This window comes from Dipteris shenzhenensis, chromosome 24 (assembly GCF_047967505.1).
Source record: "Dipteris shenzhenensis isolate YYH24624 ecotype China chromosome 24, Dip_SZ_1.0, whole genome shotgun sequence".
Taxonomy (NCBI): Eukaryota; Viridiplantae; Streptophyta; class Polypodiopsida; order Gleicheniales; family Dipteridaceae; genus Dipteris; species Dipteris shenzhenensis.
The window spans coordinates 35,905,514-35,924,649 of record NC_141619.1 but is presented as its reverse complement, the minus strand read 5'-3'; the positions used below and the strand labels follow the sequence as shown (position 1 = coordinate 35,924,649).

Here is a 19,136-nt window from a genome sequence, read left to right as displayed (position 1 = left end):
ATTGGGGGTGATCCAAGCTGAGGCATAAAGAAAGAGGTAACACAACTACTTGAGGCAGGATTCATCTTTCATGTTGATGATTCAGAATGGATATCTCCTGTAGTTGTCACACCAAAGAAAGGAAATAAGTGGCGAGTCTGTGTGGACTTTCGTCCTTTGAATGCATGCACTAAGAGGGATCATTTTCCTTTGCCATTCCAAGATGAAATACTAGACCAAGTAGCAGGGCATGAGATGTATTTTGTATGTGATGGGTATTCTGGATACTTTCAAATTCGTATTCGGGAGGAAGATCAAAAGAAAACATCATTCGTCACACCTTGGGGAGTTTTTGCTTACAGAGTGATGCCTTTTGGGTTGACCAATGCACCAGCTACTTTTCAGTCCTGGAGCCTTACTTGGGAAAGTTCATACGGGTGTTTTTGGATGATTTTTGCATTTATTCTCGGCGCATAGATCACATGGAAAAGTTAAAGATGGCCTTAGCTAGGATTGATGAAGCAAAAGGGTGTCTAAATCCTAGCAAGTGTCATTTGGCTCAAATAAAAGTAGTCTTGTTGGGGCATATTGTGTCTCAAGAAGGCTTGCAAATGGATCCTGACAAGGTTCAAGCAATCAAGGCATTGCCAAAGTCCTGAGAGTGTCACTGGTGTTCGTAGAATTCTAGGAAAGAGCAAGTATTATCAATGCTTTTGTGATGATTTCACAGAGATAGTGCATCCCATGAACTTGTTGACAAGAAAAGGAGTTTCTTTCCAATGGGGTGTGGAGCAACAAGAGTCTTTCCAGCTACTTAAGGAGGCCATGAGTAAGGGCCCAATATTGAAGCCCCCTGATTGGTCTCAAGACTTTTATGTAAATCCAAGTGTATCTTTGCATTCAGTTGGTGCTATATTGCTACAAAAAGGAGAGGCAGGTAGAATGCAACCCATCTATTATGCCAGCCGACAGCTTACAGATGTGGAAACAAGGTATGAAGAAATGGAGCAGCAAGCTCTCTCTTTGGTGCTTTCCGTCAGAAAGTTTCGCTCCTATTTATTACCTCGACCATTTTTTTTCCTTACCTCTCAGTCTGTATTAGCATATCTAGTTCGCAAGCCTAATCCTGGGGGGAGATTTGCAAAATGGTTGTCAGAGCTTCAAGAGTTCTCTTTCTCTTTTGTCACTGAAAATACCACTAGGTCCACTATGGCAGATTTGTTCACAAGGCGGGAGGATCTAGGAGAAGAAAAGAAATGTAAGGAGAACATTAAAGATGAAAGGGATACACCACCAACAGCTTTTGTTTTGTATTTTGATGGGGCTTTTAGTCCTTCATGCCAACAAGGAGCCGGGGGGATAGTCTTGATGAATCCTGAAGGTCAAGAGGTATGGGCAAGAGGACAAGAGCTTCCAGGTATCACAACTAACAATGCAGCTGAGTATAATGCTTTGATTCTTGGTTTGGAGGGTTGTCTTCAAAGTCAAGTTAAAGAATTGGAAGTAAGAGGAGATTCTCAGCTTATCATAAAGCAAATGCAAGGGCATTACCAAACAAGAAGTCCTCATTTGAAGGAGCTTCATCAAAAGGCTATGGCACTATGTAGTCAGTTTGATTTTTGCAAGTTTGTTCATATAAACAGAAAAGAAAATCAAAGGGCAGATGAGTTAGCTACTCAAGCCATTGTAGTACAAGACCGGGGGTTGGTTTCTTTGGTAGACACTAGATGGCCACAACTGCAAGATGTTCAGCAATATGTGGAAGAAGGCATGTTTCCTCAAGGGTTAACTCCACAATAGAAGCAGCGATTGGTAAGGAAGGCTTGTCCCTATACTATTGTTGATGACATTCTTTATAAATTGGGAAAAGATAAGGTGCTCCGTCGGGTGGTCCATCCCATGGAGACTAGGAGAATCCTAGAAATGTGTCATGAATGCTCTGGTCATTTTGCTTCAGCAAGCACAGCTAGGAGAATTCTTAATGCAGGATACTTTTGGCCACGCCTCCATAAGGAGGATGTATATGAATGGTGTCAAAGTTGTAAAGTATGCCAAAAGTTTGGAAGGCGACAATTGATTCCTGGGCCCTTGAAGCCTATTCCAGCATATGGACCATTTGAGAGGTGGGGGTTGGACTTTGTGGGACCACTCCCTCGCTCATCTCAGGGCAAGCATTATTTATTGGTGGCCACAGATTATGCGACTCGATGGGCAGAGGCCAAGGCCACAGTCAATAGCAAGGCAAGCACAGTTGCAAAATTTCTCTTTGATCAAATTTGTTCACGCTTTGGTTGTCCTTTGGAAATTCTCACTGATGGAGGAACCTCTTTTAGAAATGAACTAATTGAAGATGTGGTGCATAAGCTAAAGATAAATCATAGCATGTCCACACCATACTATCCTCAATGTAATGGCTTGGTTGAGAAAACAAATGGATTGGTGTGCAATTCAATGGGAAAGCTTGTTGACACCAAGAAAAGGCATTGGGATAGGCACTTGGCAGAAGTTTTATGGGCTTACAGAACCACACACAAGCTAGCTATTGGGTTTACACCATTCCAAGTAGTGTATGGAATAGAAGCCATTTTACCCATTGAATTGGAGATACATAGTCTTCGCACAGCTGTTGCAAGAATAGAAGGATAGGAGGATGCCTATGCTCAATGCTTGGTACAGCTAGAAGCCTTGGATGAATGCAGATTACAGGCCTTACAAAACTTGGAATCTTCTCAAAGAAGGCGCAAGGCCCGTTTTGACACCAAATTACGCAAGAAGAAAGATATTGCAGAAGGAGATTTGGTAATGAGATTTGATAGCCGTCTGGACAAGCGGCTAGACAAAAAGTTTATCGGCCGATGGGAGGGACCATATCGAGTCAAAAAGAAGTTCACGAATGGAACCTTTCAGCTTGAGGATGTTGATGGCATGGTGATACCCGGACGCACCAATGAGTATCGCCTTAAATTCTTCTATGCTCGACCACCTTGAGGGCCAGCAGACCCTCTCTGTACTAGAGAGGATCTGCTGGGGGGGGAAAGATGTGACGCCAAAATTTGATATTTTTAACTTGGCATTGATATTGTTTTTCTCTATGTTTGATAAGGGTTTGAGTATCAAGTGATAGCCTAGTGGCTCTCACTTATTTCTATTGTCTATGATATTGTATGGGATTGAGAGGATGAGTGGAATGACTCATTGTAAATACCATAGGTATGAATTATAAATACCTTGGTATGGGGTGAGAGTTATTTGTGTATGGGATATTATGAGTTTTTTAGAAGATAGAAAGAGTGAGTCATATAAAGAGGTGGGCTCATGTCCATGTGTTCCAATAATATAAGAGAGGCCACATGCCAAGCGTGTGGAAGGCATGTGGAGGAGTGTGAAGTCAAGAGGAATCCTTCTAGAACTCCTATGTGGAATAAGGAGGATGTGGACATGTGGAAAAGAGAGGGTCCCTATGGGCTCCATGTGGGGAGACTCTTGACTTTCTCAATATTTTAAGAGTCTTGAGCATCTTTTGATGGGACACATGGCAAGAGTAGCCAAAAAGGACATGGATGGTGACATACGTGCTTATGTGATTGATGGGGAAAGGAATCTACAGGCAGCAATTGTAAATGGGTCAAGGAGGGTAACAAAATCTCTATAAAATGAGCCCTCCTCTCCCTTGTTCATGAGAGTCTCTTCCACCATTAGGCCTTATGTTGCTGTAGTTCTAGTCTCCCCAAGCCTCTTCCATGAGCCTTCTCTTCCTCTTGTAGATATTCTCTTATGTAGACTCTTGAGTCCTTCTCTCTCTAGTTTATTCTCTCTCTATGAGTAGTCTTGGAGCTTCCGCTCCCTCTTGTATGTATGAAACCTCTTCTTCTCCCTTGTGTTTGTAGTGTTGAGGTGGATTCTCACTCTATTTGTAATGACGGTCACTTCAGGTTCTCTCTCTCTTGAGTGTCTCTTCCCTTTTCTTTCTTTCAAAGCCTTAAAAGTTCTTTCTATTCGGCTGCTCACTATGCACACATGGTCCATTTGTTTCCCGAGCCACTATGCAAACTTCTTTCCCTCTTCTAGGCGAAATCTATGAGGGGTGGATCGTTGATGAAGGTGGAGTCTTGACGGAGCATCCTGCTCAGGCGAAATTAGCCTGGGTGGAGGGTAGTTTTCATGACAGTTTGACCCCCTGTTAGTATTTTGCTCATAACTTTCTGCTCGGTAGTCCGATTGTAATGAAATTTATATCAACGCAAAGCCCTCTTCAAGGCGCATGTTTTTATGTGATCAGATCTTGAATCAGATATTGCTGCAAAAAGTTATAAGTCTCTGTGTTTGACAGTCTGTTTTCATGACAATTTTTACCCCCTTCCAGTAAACTGTCCATATCTCTTCAACCGTCTGTCTGTTTTCAATGAAACTTACATCACCGCGAAGCCCATCTCAAGGCACATCTCTTTGTGTACTTGAATCTTTGATATCATGTTTCTACTGAAAGTTATAGGCCTCTGTGTCTAATGACAGTTTGTAGAGTGTTTTGAGCTAAGTATAAAGGTGTCTATGAAGGAGGTGCAATGTTTCCTCGGAATCTACCCATCCAACCTAATCAGCCCCTTCAAAATCCTCGATATATATCGGTTCATGTCATGTTGAGCCGCAAGATCTTCTTTCAACAACGTATCACTCTTCTCTTTGGTGCAAACCGGCTCGCTGAGATTATGGCCTCTGCTGATCCTTTCCTTCTCCCTATGCTTGACTACAACATCACTTGGGATGTTACCATCTTCATTCTCATCTAAGGGAGGAAAGTATGGTGTGGTATCTTGGCATAAAAGCTTCTTTCTAATGTCTCATTCTCAATGATAAGTATCTTTGGCAGTCAGTTCGAATGCTGCAGGAAGTGAAGAGGTGCGTGAAGTTTATTACCCCCAACTTCATGTCACAGGTGTGTCCTTGGGTTGAGGAGAAGCTCACATAGTGTACTTTTGAATGATTACTTGGTTTCATGTATGTAAAGAACATAATTTTGATGTTTTTGAATAAATTGCTATATCCTATAGTCTTGAAGGTGCATGCTTTACATGCAACATAGCAGTTGTAATGCTTTAACGATCTCATTCCAAATCCTTATTCCATAATTATTTTGTCTCATGTTCAAGTTTGGAATGTGTACTACAACTTAAAGACAAAGTTTGCTGAATTCCATTAAGTAATGCATAAGTTATGGGTCATGCAAGATACCTATATACATAACATTCTATGAACCTCATAAAAAACGTCTACACCCAAGCAAATAATGACCCTTTAATGAACATGAACTTGCATGAAATAACCTACCTTTGTTGACATTGAGTTTCTCAACACAAGGTCGGTATAATCTTTTCTAACACCTAGCTCAAACATCAATCTTTGAAATATATCACAATAGAATTTATCCATTAAAAAAGTCTTATTTGTTATCAATGATTGTAGTTGGTAAAGTTGCATGCAAAATCTTGTTTCTAAAAATCATTGATTGTAACATCATGGAACCAAACCTTGAATTTATACTATTAGCCATTATCACAGTCACATAAAATTAATTATTTAATGACCATGATGTGTGCAATCTTATTAAACCATGGCAAATTTTTGTACCAATATTTCAATACCAAGTCTAAGGTGTGAGTATAGCATGCTAATGCATACGAATGCCCAAATTCTCTTTTTAATAGACCAAAAATTCTTACAACTCTTTACATTGTCCATGATTACATGAATTTCCCTTCTAGTTTCTACCACTATATAACCCCTACTTTTACTTTGATGCTTTGAGTCACTGGAATTATGAAAGGCCTCCCCTCCTAGTGATATAACCATCACATTCAGTAGCAATTGTATTTTTATATTTTTCCATCCATTAGAAACAATTGTGCATCCTATGTTATGCAAGAGCTGAAAAATACTATGGCCAATGGCATCCTTTTGTTGATTGTATGCTTTGTTAGTATTGTTGTTTGCAAAGATTATAAGTAGGAGACTAAAACCTACTCCTTTAATTTAGTATGAGTTGAAAATTTGCCAGCCTTTTGTTTAGTATAAGTAGGAGATTTGAAACCTACTTGATACCATGTGATGCAACTCCATGCATGTTACATGTCTCTTTTGTCCCCATACTCAATAGAAAACTAAAATTAGATGATCAAGAATGACTTCAATGACCTTTAAGCCTTGGATCCAAATGCTCCCCAATCAATGGTTTCCTCATGCTCTAACGTTCACTCCCATTTTTTAATCAAGTTCTACATGATATAGATATAGGTGTTTTTGATTCCTTAATTGAGGCATGCTTGCACCAACACTAAAATGTGCTTGGGTAGCCTCACTACTTTTGCAACATGGTATGATTGGAAATTGTGCTGGAACGAGGAAAGTTGGTATATTTTAATTATTGCTCATAGCTTCCCTCCCCCCCCCTCCCCCCATTTTCCATTTTCCTTTCAATTGTTGAGTAGTTGCAATAGCTAATTGTAGAATATGGCAAAATGCAATAGATTTATTCACGGAACCAAGCAAGTGGACCCCTTTAAGTTATTCAATAGATTTATCCATCAATGCGGCAAGCAAGTAGCCCCTTATATAAAGGGCACCTCTAGGCTTCTTCTCATGATGAAGTTTGCATTTCCCTTCAACATAGCCATGTATATTGGTTACAAACTTCCATTTTGGCCCAAGAGCTTGTTTCTTCACCCCCAATATTTTATGCTTTCCATTGTGTTGCTCAAGAAGCCTCAATAAATGATATTGCTATATGTTGGCTACAACTCTCACTAGCACAATGTAGGGAGAATGTTTACCCACTTCCAATTATGGAACTTCATTTTGGCTAATATTAGCATCACCACCCTTGAGTAGTAGGCTCCTCAAACATATTCTCCATGGTATCAATAAATGAGGCTTCTATTGCATTTGTAGCTTGCCTCCTACTTGGAGCTAAATCTGTTGGTTGTGCAATGCCTCATTTGGCTTACTTATAATGGTTCTTTTGTTGTACTTCCAATATCCTACGTGCCCCCTAGATGTGTATTTCTTATTTCCCTACTCATATCTTTTCAAAAAAAATGTATAAAATCACAAACACATCAATCCAATCTCTCTAAACACTATCAACACCTTACATTCCTATATAGACTCTAGAGCTCCTTTTGGTTTCTCCACATAATTTTTCACATGCGGTCTCATTCGACTCCCTCCTTCAAGATGGAGCTCCCTTGTTTTGGAATCCTCCCTCCTAGCCAAGTGCATACCATGTGGACTATTATTTTGGTGCCACATGTCATGCAAGGGACCCCTTCCTTTTTTTAGCCCTCTCTTGGGGTGTTTTATGTACCTTCTCACTAATGCTTAAGCCTAGGTATTACCCTACACTCGAAATCTTTAGGCCTCCATCCATGCAAGTGCTCTTGATCCCTCTAGTTTTTCACCTCGCCATAACCAACATGTAGGGCTTCCGTGATTATGCCTCAAGTAACAATTGTGACCAATTAGCCTTTTAAATTATGTCTTTACACCATTTTGAGCACGACGTGGTAGTCATTGCTCAATCCGAGAGCGGTCCATAAGGGTGAGCACGTGTAGCTCAATGTCATTGCAGCTACACTAGAGAATCTTCTTCCCCTTCACAAAAACTATATTATGCAAGCATGACAAGGTTAAAGAAGCTCATTACATGGCCGACACTTGGAGGCGTGACAACATCGACCGTCCACGTTCACAAAGAGAAAGTCTACTTGACTTTTAGGACTTTGAAATACACAAGACCTATCCTCACATATATGAGCGTACTAGCCTCAGAGGCTCAGACCTCAGTCGTATAGCCTTGTTCCAACTTCCCATTATGCCTCGTTCCTTCACTTTAGCCCACGCCTCCATCTTTCTCTTCTTCCTCCTCTTCAGCTTGCTCGCCGAGGGCGCGCCCACTGTATCCACCTTGATCACCTGCTTAACCCACAAGAATGTCCTCAATTTCTCCACCCCTTCTTCCAACCCTCCTGCCTTCACCAGCCTGCTCGACTTCTCCCTGCAAAACCTGCGCTTCACTGAATCAGGAGTGGCAAAGCCTGTTGCCATCGTCCTCCCTCAGTCGGCACGGCAGGTGCAGCGTGCTTGGTCCTGCGTGCGAGGAAATTGGGCGCTGCGTGTGCGCAGTGGAGGCCATAGCTACGAAGGCCTGTCTTCCACCGCCAATGCACCTTTCGTGCTTCTGGATCTCATGAATATGCACGCGGTGACTGTGAATTTGACCTCCAAAACAGCATGGGTGGAAACAGGAGCGACTCTGGGGGAGATCTACTATGCCATTTCGCAGAAAACGTCCTCCTATGGATTCTCTGCGGGAACTTGTGCGACCATCGGCGTGGGTGGTCATATCAGCGGCGGGGGCTATGGCATGCTGTCCCGAAAATATGGAGTCGCCGCAGATAACGTGCTTGAGGCGCAGCTTGTGACTGCGAACGGCACTTTTGTGAAGAGGGTGCGCGCCACGGATGAAGACCTCTTCTGGGCTCTTCGTGGAGGCGGAGGAGGAAGTTGGGGGATCGTGGTGGCGTGGAAAATCAAGCTCGTTCCGGTCCCTTCCACTGTGACTACATTCAGCTCATGGAGAACTGGCAAACAGCTAATCACCGACCTGGTCTATCGTTGGCAGAGCGTGGCTCCAGTTGCGCCGGAAGAGCTTTTCATCGCTGTGTACATGGCGGGCATCAATGCATCGGGAGGCATGGACATGGGGGCATCGTTTTACGGACAATGTCTCGGAAGCATCAGCGAAACCGTAGCCCTTTTAAACAAAACCTATCCGGAGCTTGGCATCACAGCATCAGATTGCAAGGAGGGAAGTTGGATACAGGCCATCGCAAACAATGCCGGCTTGTCCAATTCTAGCGACCCCAGCTCCCTGACGAACAGGGAGCAAGCAAGCAAGGATTACTTCAAAGCAAAATCAGACTATGCTAAGGCTGCGATCTCTATGCAAGCGCTTGCGGGAGCGTTCCAGATTCTGGAGCAGAATCCCCAGGGTTGGATGATCTTTGAGCCTTACGGGGGATTGATGAACGACATCTCCTCGGATACAATTGCGTTCCCTCACAGGGCAGGCAATCTATTCGTGATCCAGTACCAAGCCCATTGGGCAAACGACACGGGCTCGCCAGACGCGTCCTTGATATCGTGGCTGAGAGGATTGTACAGCTACATGGGTACATATGTATCGCAGGCTCCCAGGGCTGCATACGTGAACTACATCGATCTAGACCTTGGCGATGGAGCAATTGCGGGCCAGTCTTATTTCCTGCAGAATTTGGACCGCCTAGTGAAGATCAAAGGTCGAGTGGATCCCAACAATCTTTTCAGCAATCCTCAGAGCTTACCCACCAGTTTATAGATCCACGTATAAGAATTGGCAGGGGAGAGTGTTCCAACGAGGTATGTTGGCTAACAAATCTTGCCAGCTTGAATATACAAGCAAGAATGCCTTCAAAACCTTGGAAAAGCGTTTGATGTTGATTAGATGGGGAGGTGAACAATAAGCCCCTTGCAAATCCACAGGCGTGAGTTTTTCGAATTGCGCGCATCTCTTTCTCTCTCTCTCTCCCCCCTCTTCCTTTCACTTATTGCCGAGGTGATGTAATGTGCTTTCATGTGACGGTAATTCAGCTTGACTTTCCATTTTGTAACATGTAGAAATATGAATAAATGAAGACATATTGTAATGTTCTTTCATGTGACACTTAGATCCGACTAAAAACAATTGCCATTCTTTGACTTCCATCATGTATTAGCACGTAGAAATATGAATAAATGAAGACATCATGTAACGTGCTTTCATATGACACTCATATTAAGATGAGAGTATTGTCCTCTCATGTGACACTAGGATCATAGTAAAAACAATTGCCATTCTTAGACTTCCTTGTAGTAACACGTAGAAATATGAATAAATGAAGACATATCGTACTGTGCTTTCATGTGACACTGAGAACAGAGAAAAAACAATTGTAATTCTTTGACCTCCATGTAGTAACATGTAGAAACATGAACAAGAGTGCATAAGTACGTGTGGGCACTACCTCGTAACACAAAGCGATTCAATGAATTTTTTGGCTATTAAGAGGCAGTTTTTGAAAGATGATCTCCATAAATTTATTGGGCAATTGAAACAAACTTAGTTTATTTAATTAGAAAATTACATGTGGAAATTATATTTGTGTACAATGAAATCATACCACATGTCATAACTATAAGTTGCTAACGTCCATGCACAATATGTGCCACCCTACTAACATGTAGAAATAATGAATGGACGAGATTTAATCTTAGCAGGGATGTACATTCGATTTAAAATAATAATACACTAAGCACTCAAAATTAAAATACATACATCTTTACATATTTGTAAACAAATAAGCATGCATTTACTGCATCTAATAAATAATGAATGAAACAAAGTATTCACTTGACTCCAAATACCTCTACAACTAACATAGCTACTACTTTTAATATTCATTTATACATCTCAAACAAATGCCATTCCACAAACATGTATGTGATCAAAACTACTATTAAGGTTATGAGTTCTCCATAACTCAAAGAACCTCTTTGACATTCACCTAACAAAGCTCTTGTATAAAGCGAGTAGAAGAAACTACAACTTGTACTCATCTTAAAGAGGAATTATAGCAAATGAGCTGTGAAAACATCTGTGTACTAACATTGGTAAATATAGGGAATGAATGAAAGCTAAAAGTCACATCCATGGGGAATCTACAACCAAAAATATAGAAGCCATATAGGCAAACTTGAAAAGCATGAAACTGTCCACCATCATAAAGGGCTTCCAATGCAAAGCACATATAGACAAAGGAAGAATAAATTATGCATGTTACAAAGCATTATTAGAGTGACTTCTCTTAATCAAATAAACTTCCATAATTAGAAAAAACAAAATAGTTTCTAGCTTGGGCATATATCGCTATGGAGTCTAGTTAAGGAGAGGGAACATAAGAGAGAGGGGAAGTTGTAGCTTATTTGATCTTCTTAGAGGTTTTAAAGGACCTATTGCTCGTTCAAACAATTTACCTATTGATATTTGTTTACCATATTAAGCCAGTTGCTAAGCCCCTTCCTATGGTTTGCATGATATCAATTGGTTACTATATCCAACCAACTACTAAATCAAATAGTTTGCTATCACATGTGTAGAATGATGGTACACTGTCACATGCATCATGCATGTAAGAGACATTATCATAGTTTTAGAATGATGGTACACATATCACATGCATGCAAGATAAATTATTTGCTTCAAGTCAAGGTAGCCCTTTCTATATTTGTTCTTCACCTAGAGCGATATATTTTCTATTGCTATCAAATTTTGATTGATGCAACCTTTTCTTTGTCTTTAAAGTCAACCTTTCCCTTTATTTGGTTTTTGAACTCAAGCCTCGATTGGTTGAATGTAGTCAATGCACTCATCTCTCTATGCATAGCTTGGTCATGAAATCGACCCAAGAAACCACATATTTATTCTTCCATAGAGAGTTTATTTCATCAGTAGGAAATCAACTAGGATGCAATGCATGAATCGCAAGTTATGTTTCATAGTTTCTATCACATTCCTCATCCTTGCATCATTTAAGAAATTGTTATAGCATATAGGGCTTCAAAAATCCCTCAATCATCCTCTTGAATTCGTGTAAAGCTGAAATTCAATTAGCTACTATATACTAGTCTAGCTATAATAAATATTGGAAATACTAATTCACCTTTAGTATTGTCATTGCATCTACATCTAAAGGATTTGATAATTGTTGAGCACATTTGTTAAATGCAAGAGCTCATGAACCATTGCATTTCTCTTAATAGAACCATCCTCTCCCTATTGCAATCCATCGCTCATAAAGATGAGCCATGTGTTGTAGATCAAAACATCACCCATAGGAAATGGCATGGAATAATCATCATTGAACTCTATATCTTTGCAAGAATATCTTTGGCTACATGCATCAGGATAACCATACAAACAAAGGCAAAATATATAACTCAAAACAGAGATTGTGGGGGATTGTGGCTTGCATTCCTTTGTATTCATCCATTAAAGGCAAAGCTATAACTCAAAATACATATTGTGGGGATAATGTATGATGGATTGCATCCCTTTGCATTCATCTAAGATTTGGGACCAAGATTTACAATGCCTTGAAATAGATTCAACTGAGACTTGTATATCCTCGCATAAATAAATAAAAATATAGATATTGCTACAATCCAATGATATTAAGACTATCCAAATTGGAAAATGTAGACACTACAAGACACGGACCTCTCTCCGACACTATCTACCGATGTTTCACAGGTGCGGGCACGAAAATCATCGGTACAGTTGGCGGGTGGGGGAGCTGTCGGCATAGATGACAAAATGCTAGTTGATGTACACATCTAGGTATAGGCATCGATATATACCAATGCCTATACCGACATGCATACCAATGACTGTCAACTCTTGCACAAACTCTAAGATCATCTCCGATACCGACTCTAGGTTAAAATTTCCATACCAACATTAGCATCGTCTCCAAGGGGACCCAAAATGATTTTTGACCACAAGTTTGGTCATTTGAAAGATAAAAAATATAAGAGTATGTACACCAAAATTGAGATCAAAACAATCATATGTTGATGGTAAACTTAACATACAAATGTACAAATGCCACTATAAAAATGCAAGGGCCAAAGAAAAGAAGCATGGTCAATGTCAAAACAATCAATCAGTAGCATTTACATCAATAGTCTTGTCTTGAGCCAAGTTTTACATGCCAAATAATTCTATCTCTAAGTTTACATACAATTGATCACCTATATCATCATCCTTTATTGTATGTCTATCTAAGACTTGATCCTCTAGTTCACTCCTAATTCTCCCTCTTTTTCCCCAATGTAATGGCCTCCACCTTCCTTCATTACAGTGTTATTATTGCCACCTTCTTCCGGCCCATATTGTCATCTTCATCCTCTTCCCTAGGAGCAACTTGGACCATGTTCCACCATCTTGGATCCAAATGATCCGGGTGAAAGATTTCCTACGTTGAAGATGCAAATTAAATTCCATCAATTATATTTGGATAGGTGAGGGAATATCTACCTTCAAATAGGGAGTGCTTGAGGATGGTCATGTATCTCTGCCCGTGCAAAGCATGGGTTCAATACTCGTTTTAATTATTGGGGAAGACTTGAGAGTCAAGGGGGATGGGCTCACGTTGGTGTCCATGATAGAAAAAGATATCCCACCAAACATTTAAAAATGCACCATTATCTAGAGCTGAGAAGGATTTGAAAATTTTGAGATCTTGAAAGTGACGCAAAACTCCATCACATGCACTTTTTGGCAAGTAAGAAAAAGAGTACATTGGATGGATGAAATTTTGAACTTTCCATGGATCGACAAGTATCTTACTTGATTGTAAGGCTATGCATTCAATTTCAATTCAATCCCAAAGGTCATATCTTGCCACCAATACCACATTTTAGACACGGTAAAATGAAACAAATGATGAGTGAACACATCTACAAACTCCACATATTCCAAGACTTTTAGAATGAAATCCTTGTCTAAGTCTAGACACATCCTTGATTAGTAGCCCTAGAAGTCACACTCAACACATTTTCATATGTGTCTTTCTTTAGTGAATCCATTCTGCTCACAATGTAACTATCTTTGAATACAGATATCTGATTTTAAGAGCAAGCACTTTTGCGATAAGTTTGTTCAAAGTATTGAGCATGGATATGGGTCTTCATCCCTTAACCACAAGCCAAAAATGCAATCCCCACAATTATCCTATAAACACAAATAAATACATTACCTAATATAGCGTAGCATGACTAGTATTTCCTTGTTTTTTTTTCGTGTTAAAAAAGAAAGCAAATCATTTAGGGGACCCCTATATTTCTTATAAAACACATTATTTCTATATTTCAAAAAATTATAGATAAGCACCTCTCATTACCTGCTAGATCTCGAGTAAAACATCTCTTAGGGGACCCTATCCGCCAATGGAGCTTGCTTCCACCTTGTAAGAGTGACTATTTCTTTGTTCCTCTCCCATTTAATTGAGAATGGCACTAATACCCTATCAGTGCAGCTTAGCGCGGTTCACTTGCATGAAGGTTCCACATATCAGCCATCTTTTCCTATAACTGAATTTAGAAGCTGGCACACCATTAGACCCCTTGGCATAGAAAATCTCCAACGGAGAGGAAGGTGATCCGATAAAGCAAAACCGAATAGAATTTCCAGTTTGTTTGGAGTCCTCGGAATGCAGTCCCGTGTAATTTCCAGGAGCTGCGAAATCTCTCCCTTCCTTTTGTTATTTTCAAGTCTCGCCATCGCTACGTGTTGGTGAGTCAAAAGCAGATGGACTCGCTATTTATTGGTGGAGACTGGGAAAGCTGTGCCACCCACGGGCACCCAACTTTATCGATCATAAGTTGAGGAAAGCAGTGCCCGATATGATTCCACCAAGCTTTACAAATGCGCCATATATCGCTTTATATCTCTTTGAAAGAATGGCGACGCCCATGCCATATATCAGCACACGCAAGCTTGACTATAAAGAAGAATATGAAATCTCCACCGTTCATGTTGAACCCAGCACGGGAACGCACGTAGAACTCATCTTCTTCCATCGTATAAGTTCCCTCATCCTCCCCTTCGCCTCCTTCGCTTCCTTCCTTTTGCTCACTTCCAATGGCTTCCTCCACCTTCCACCCTTCCCTACTCCTCATTTCCACCCTCATCCCTCTGCTAGCCTTGCACTCCCTCCCCGTTTCTGCAAGCTTGCCTACCTCTTACACCTTTGCATACCAAGATTATTGCAGTGGCATCATGCCTGGCCCAGGGCAGCAACACAGCTTCCCGCGTAGTCTAAACTCTTCCTTGCCGGATCTCAGCTTTCACAAGGGATCCTTTTACGGTGGATCTCCCATTTTTGACGCTCGTCGGGACTTCTTCTTCAGCAGTTCGGGCCGAATCCGTCTGTCCATTGCAGAAAAATCCGAACGCGTGACGCATGCCAACCTGCAAGAGGGTGGGTACGACGTTGTGGACGGGTTTATAGCCTTGCAGGATAACGAACGCTCTTGGTCTGTAAGGGTGAAAGGATTGTGGATTCCCAAATCACACGATCTATGCGTGGCAGGTTGCTTTCAAAATCCCCGCGTGCAAAATCAGGTAGATTGCCAAGTGAAGATAACTTTTCGTTATCCAGCAAAGCCATCGATAACGCAACCCATTGTCAAAGGGAAACTGGAGAGTCAGAGGAACCCTTCAGACCCTCTCTTCTTCGAGCCAATAATAGTAATTGCTGTTCCGGATCAACCGTATGTTTTCAACAAGACAGAACAGCTACGTGCTATGTGTGCTTCACAGGATCGTGATGTTCCTGCACGCATCGATGTCTTGAAAGATGAATCGGCTGCCTGTGAATTATTTCCTTCGTTTACCCAATACTTGGAGATTGTGGGGAAGCCTCGATGCACAGCTTCAAACTGTAATCTCTTTGGTAGAAACAACCTTGAAGCCCCAAAGATTCTCTTACGTCAGAAAACAGAGTGTAAACACGGATGGGTTCATGGCTATTGGGGAACCCATGGCTATTGGGGAAGGGAAAGCGATGAGACCTTCCAAGGTGTTAGGGATGAGACCTTCCAAGGTGTTCTTGCTGTCGAGGGCCAGTGGGATTCAACCCGAGGCCAATTCTGCATGGCTGCTTGTCATTTCAACGGAGTCACTGGTGATTCATTGACAGTCGAACCCCCTGACTGTGACATTTTAGTCACTCTACAGTTCCCAACTAGTCTTGACCTCATCTTTCGATACGCTGTCGTAGGACACGGGAAGAGGAGCCAGAATTCAACATCTTCGCACTTTTACCCCTTCTCTGTCCGAAGCGCCTTTGAACATGTTGGTTTCGGCAGCTCGACTTCACTGGAAATGAAATACTTGTATTCAAGTGAGGTGCTTCAGCAGGCGCAGGCCAATTGTGAGGCTGGTAGTGCAGACAAAGGAGACGAAAGCAAGAAGAAATCTCCACAGTTCAAGTACCCGGATGGGACCACCTCCTCAGATCTTGCATTCCGGGCTTCAATATCGAAGGGGGGAATGAACGAGGTGAATTTTTATCCACTATCAATCGACAACACTATCGAGAAGTTCAATGACGGATCAATCCTGCCTTTACTTTCACCCTGGGAAGACCACATCAATGTCAGCTTCAAGGTGTACAGCTTCTCAACGAAGCTAGTCTCCGCTGAGGGTGTGTATAACCGGAGGACCGGGTTGCTCTGTTTGATTGCTTGCCGCACTATCGACCTTCCATCGCAGGATGCACATCTTCTTGGAGAGAAAGATTGTCAAGTCCACGCGACAATCCAGTACCCTCCTACAAACCCTTCATTGTTTGGGCAGCATGGCATACATGGTAAAATCATTAGTCTGAGGGAGCACACTGATCCACACTTTTTTCTACCCATGACTCTCTCCTCCCATTTGCAGGTGTATAGCGAGCAAGCTTTCGCTTCTATCCATCAAATAGACTTAGAAATCGTTATAGGATATATCTCCCTCACAATGGCCGCTGTGTTCGTCGGTGCTCAGCTTCGTCATGCTAAGAGGCGTCCAAGTATACTCCCGCATCTGTCCTTGTTGATGCTCTCTATGCTCACCCTGGGGTATCTTATTCTGCTGGTATCGGATTTCGATGCAATCCTTCCTCAAAGAACGAGGAGAAGTACATTCATGAGGGTTGGAGAAGTTAAACTATCCGAGATGCTAGTGAGGATCATGGTCACGGCGGTGTGTTTACTGCTGTTACGCCTTATTCATCTAACATGGGTTAGCAAAGGTGCAACGTCTATTGCAGAGGGACCCTGGTTCATAGAAAGGAAAGTCCTGTACGTTTGCCTCACAGCTTACGTCTGTGGGGGAATCATTGCATGGATTGTTCGTGCCAATACAGGTGGAACACTGTTAGGAGCAATGAAAGCATACGCAGGTATGACTGTTGACTTCTTCCTTTTTCCACAAGTAGTGGCAAACTGTGTGTCGCGAATAGAGGAGAGAGTACTCTCTCCTCTATTCTATTTTGGAATGGCGTTGCTGAGGTCTTTTCCACATCTTTACGACATAGTAAGGGAATCCAGGTTTGTTCCACGCCGCAGCAGCTTGTATTACTACGCCAATCCAACTTGGGATTACTATTCCAGTGCTTCGGATGCCATTATACCATTTGGAGCTCTGCTTTTGGCTGTTTTAGTTTTCTTCCAGCAGAGGTACGGTGGGTCTTTTATCTTACCACGTAGGTGCAGGCAGAAAACAATATATGAGACGGTCTCTATGACTGAGAATCCGTCCCTGGTGCTAGCTTATTAATGACGCTGCTACACTACTATTGTTTAGTAAGTGATACTCCTGGTGCCAGGTGCTCAACTAATTATAACATTTGATAACATTAAGCTTCTGTACTCCGTCTTGTTTCAGGAAAATAGTCACATTGCCAAGCAACTTTGCAAGTGGTTTTTTCTCGTCTTTCACGTGGAATATCTGTGCAGTCAAGGTTTGCGTTTTTCAAAGGTGCAATAATTTTCAATAGGAATATATCCAAAGTACAACAGAGCCTTGACTCGGATGCCTATATTGCTGTGCGAGTTGTTTTAACTTTTATGACTGCAAATATTTGTGCTTCGATTAAAGTTCTCCACCTTTGAATGCAATGAAAAATTGTACACGGAGAAGGCGTAATGCTCGTTTGTAAAAACTGTGTGGGAAAGGAGATGCCTTTTCTTCATTTGGATAGCACATTTTTGGGGAAAGGAATAATCTTGTGAGATTTAGCTTGATGATATCATGCTAATCTATGTCTATGTTGTGTCTAATGTCCTCAAGTAACCCCTTCTATTGTTAATGTAACTAGAATCCAGCAGGCAGCATTGAATGTTTACGAAGGGGTATTTGAATAGTGAAAAAAAGAATTGAAACCAATAATGATTGAGGAAGAAGAATGTTATGTATTTGTTGCAGTCGAGTAAATCGATTTCTATTGGTGAAGAAGGTATGCCCTCCGCAGTTTGCAGTTAGCATATAGCACTTTGATTTTCATAGAAACCGCACGTGTGTGGGTAGAGAGTTGGCACACTTCTCTCCCAAAAATAAAAACCAAGGAACGTGCCCTTCCTTGGGAATATAGTAATTTGTGTTTAGTCAAGATATAATTATGTATTGGATTTAGCGTATACTAGTTTGCATTCTGCTTTGGTTAGACTTTGCTGCCTGGCTAAATATGGTGAGGATTATTGTAGAGAATGCAATTCGACAAATTCCACGGTGAGGAAAGCCTCTTCAAGTAAATTGTTTTGCAAAGCAAAGAGGGTATTGAGATTGTAGAAGGTCATGTCTTGTAAGGGCCCCAACAGAGTTGGTTAAAGTAACTACAGTCTTCAAAGCGAAGGATGCTATTGACTGGGAATCCTTTTTGCTTTTGCATTGTCTCCAACTTCCCCCAATGCAAGTGCTCTGGCGATGGATGCACTCTTCTTGCATTGGGTCCCTTTTTATCAAACTGAATCACATCCTCAAACCTAAAATCCAACACCATGACAAATGCAATAATCAGTTTCCTCTGTTTCATTGTGTGACAATTTTGAAAGAGAAAAGCAAAGACAATTTCATCCAAGACCCAGTACAAAATGGTCTCTGTGTGTATCAATAATCGTCTCTGTGTCCAGACACATATTTAAACAATCATCATCCTAGGATCTAGACACAACAAGAATCGTCATCAGTGAGACACATCACAGACTGAGAATCACCAAGCAGAAATCGTCATCTCTGAAAATCGTCATACAAATCGTCATTTTTGAGAATCGTCATCTCCTAAACTCATCAATGAGAATTGCTAATTTCAAGATTTCAAAGAAGATCGTATTTGTAGGAAGCTCTTCTTGATTACTGTTCACGGCAACATTCCATTGATATGAGCACTCTTGCGTGGCTCTTCCGTTTGAGTCTCTTGCACTATGATACCCGTGACTCTTGCACTTTGCTATGGGAGAAAGAAAAGCGTGTCTCTCACACTCTA

General features: G+C 41.4%; 1 protein-coding gene and 1 pseudogene across 1 annotated transcript; both read left to right on the top strand.

Annotated features, from left to right (window-relative positions):
- Positions 1–7,824: 7,824 nt before the first annotated feature.
- On the top strand, positions 7,825–9,656 carry LOC147886550 (berberine bridge enzyme-like D-1 pseudogene; annotated as a pseudogene).
- Positions 9,657–14,606: 4,950 nt separating this feature from the next.
- LOC147886549 (uncharacterized) lies at positions 14,607–17,601 on the top strand. Its single transcript, XM_087395026.1, has one exon. It carries the CDS (start codon positions 14,750–14,752, stop codon positions 17,429–17,431), a length of 2,682 nt encoding a protein of 893 aa, XP_087251152.1. The 5' UTR covers positions 14,607–14,749; the 3' UTR covers positions 17,432–17,601.
- Positions 17,602–19,136: the final 1,535 nt, after the last annotated feature.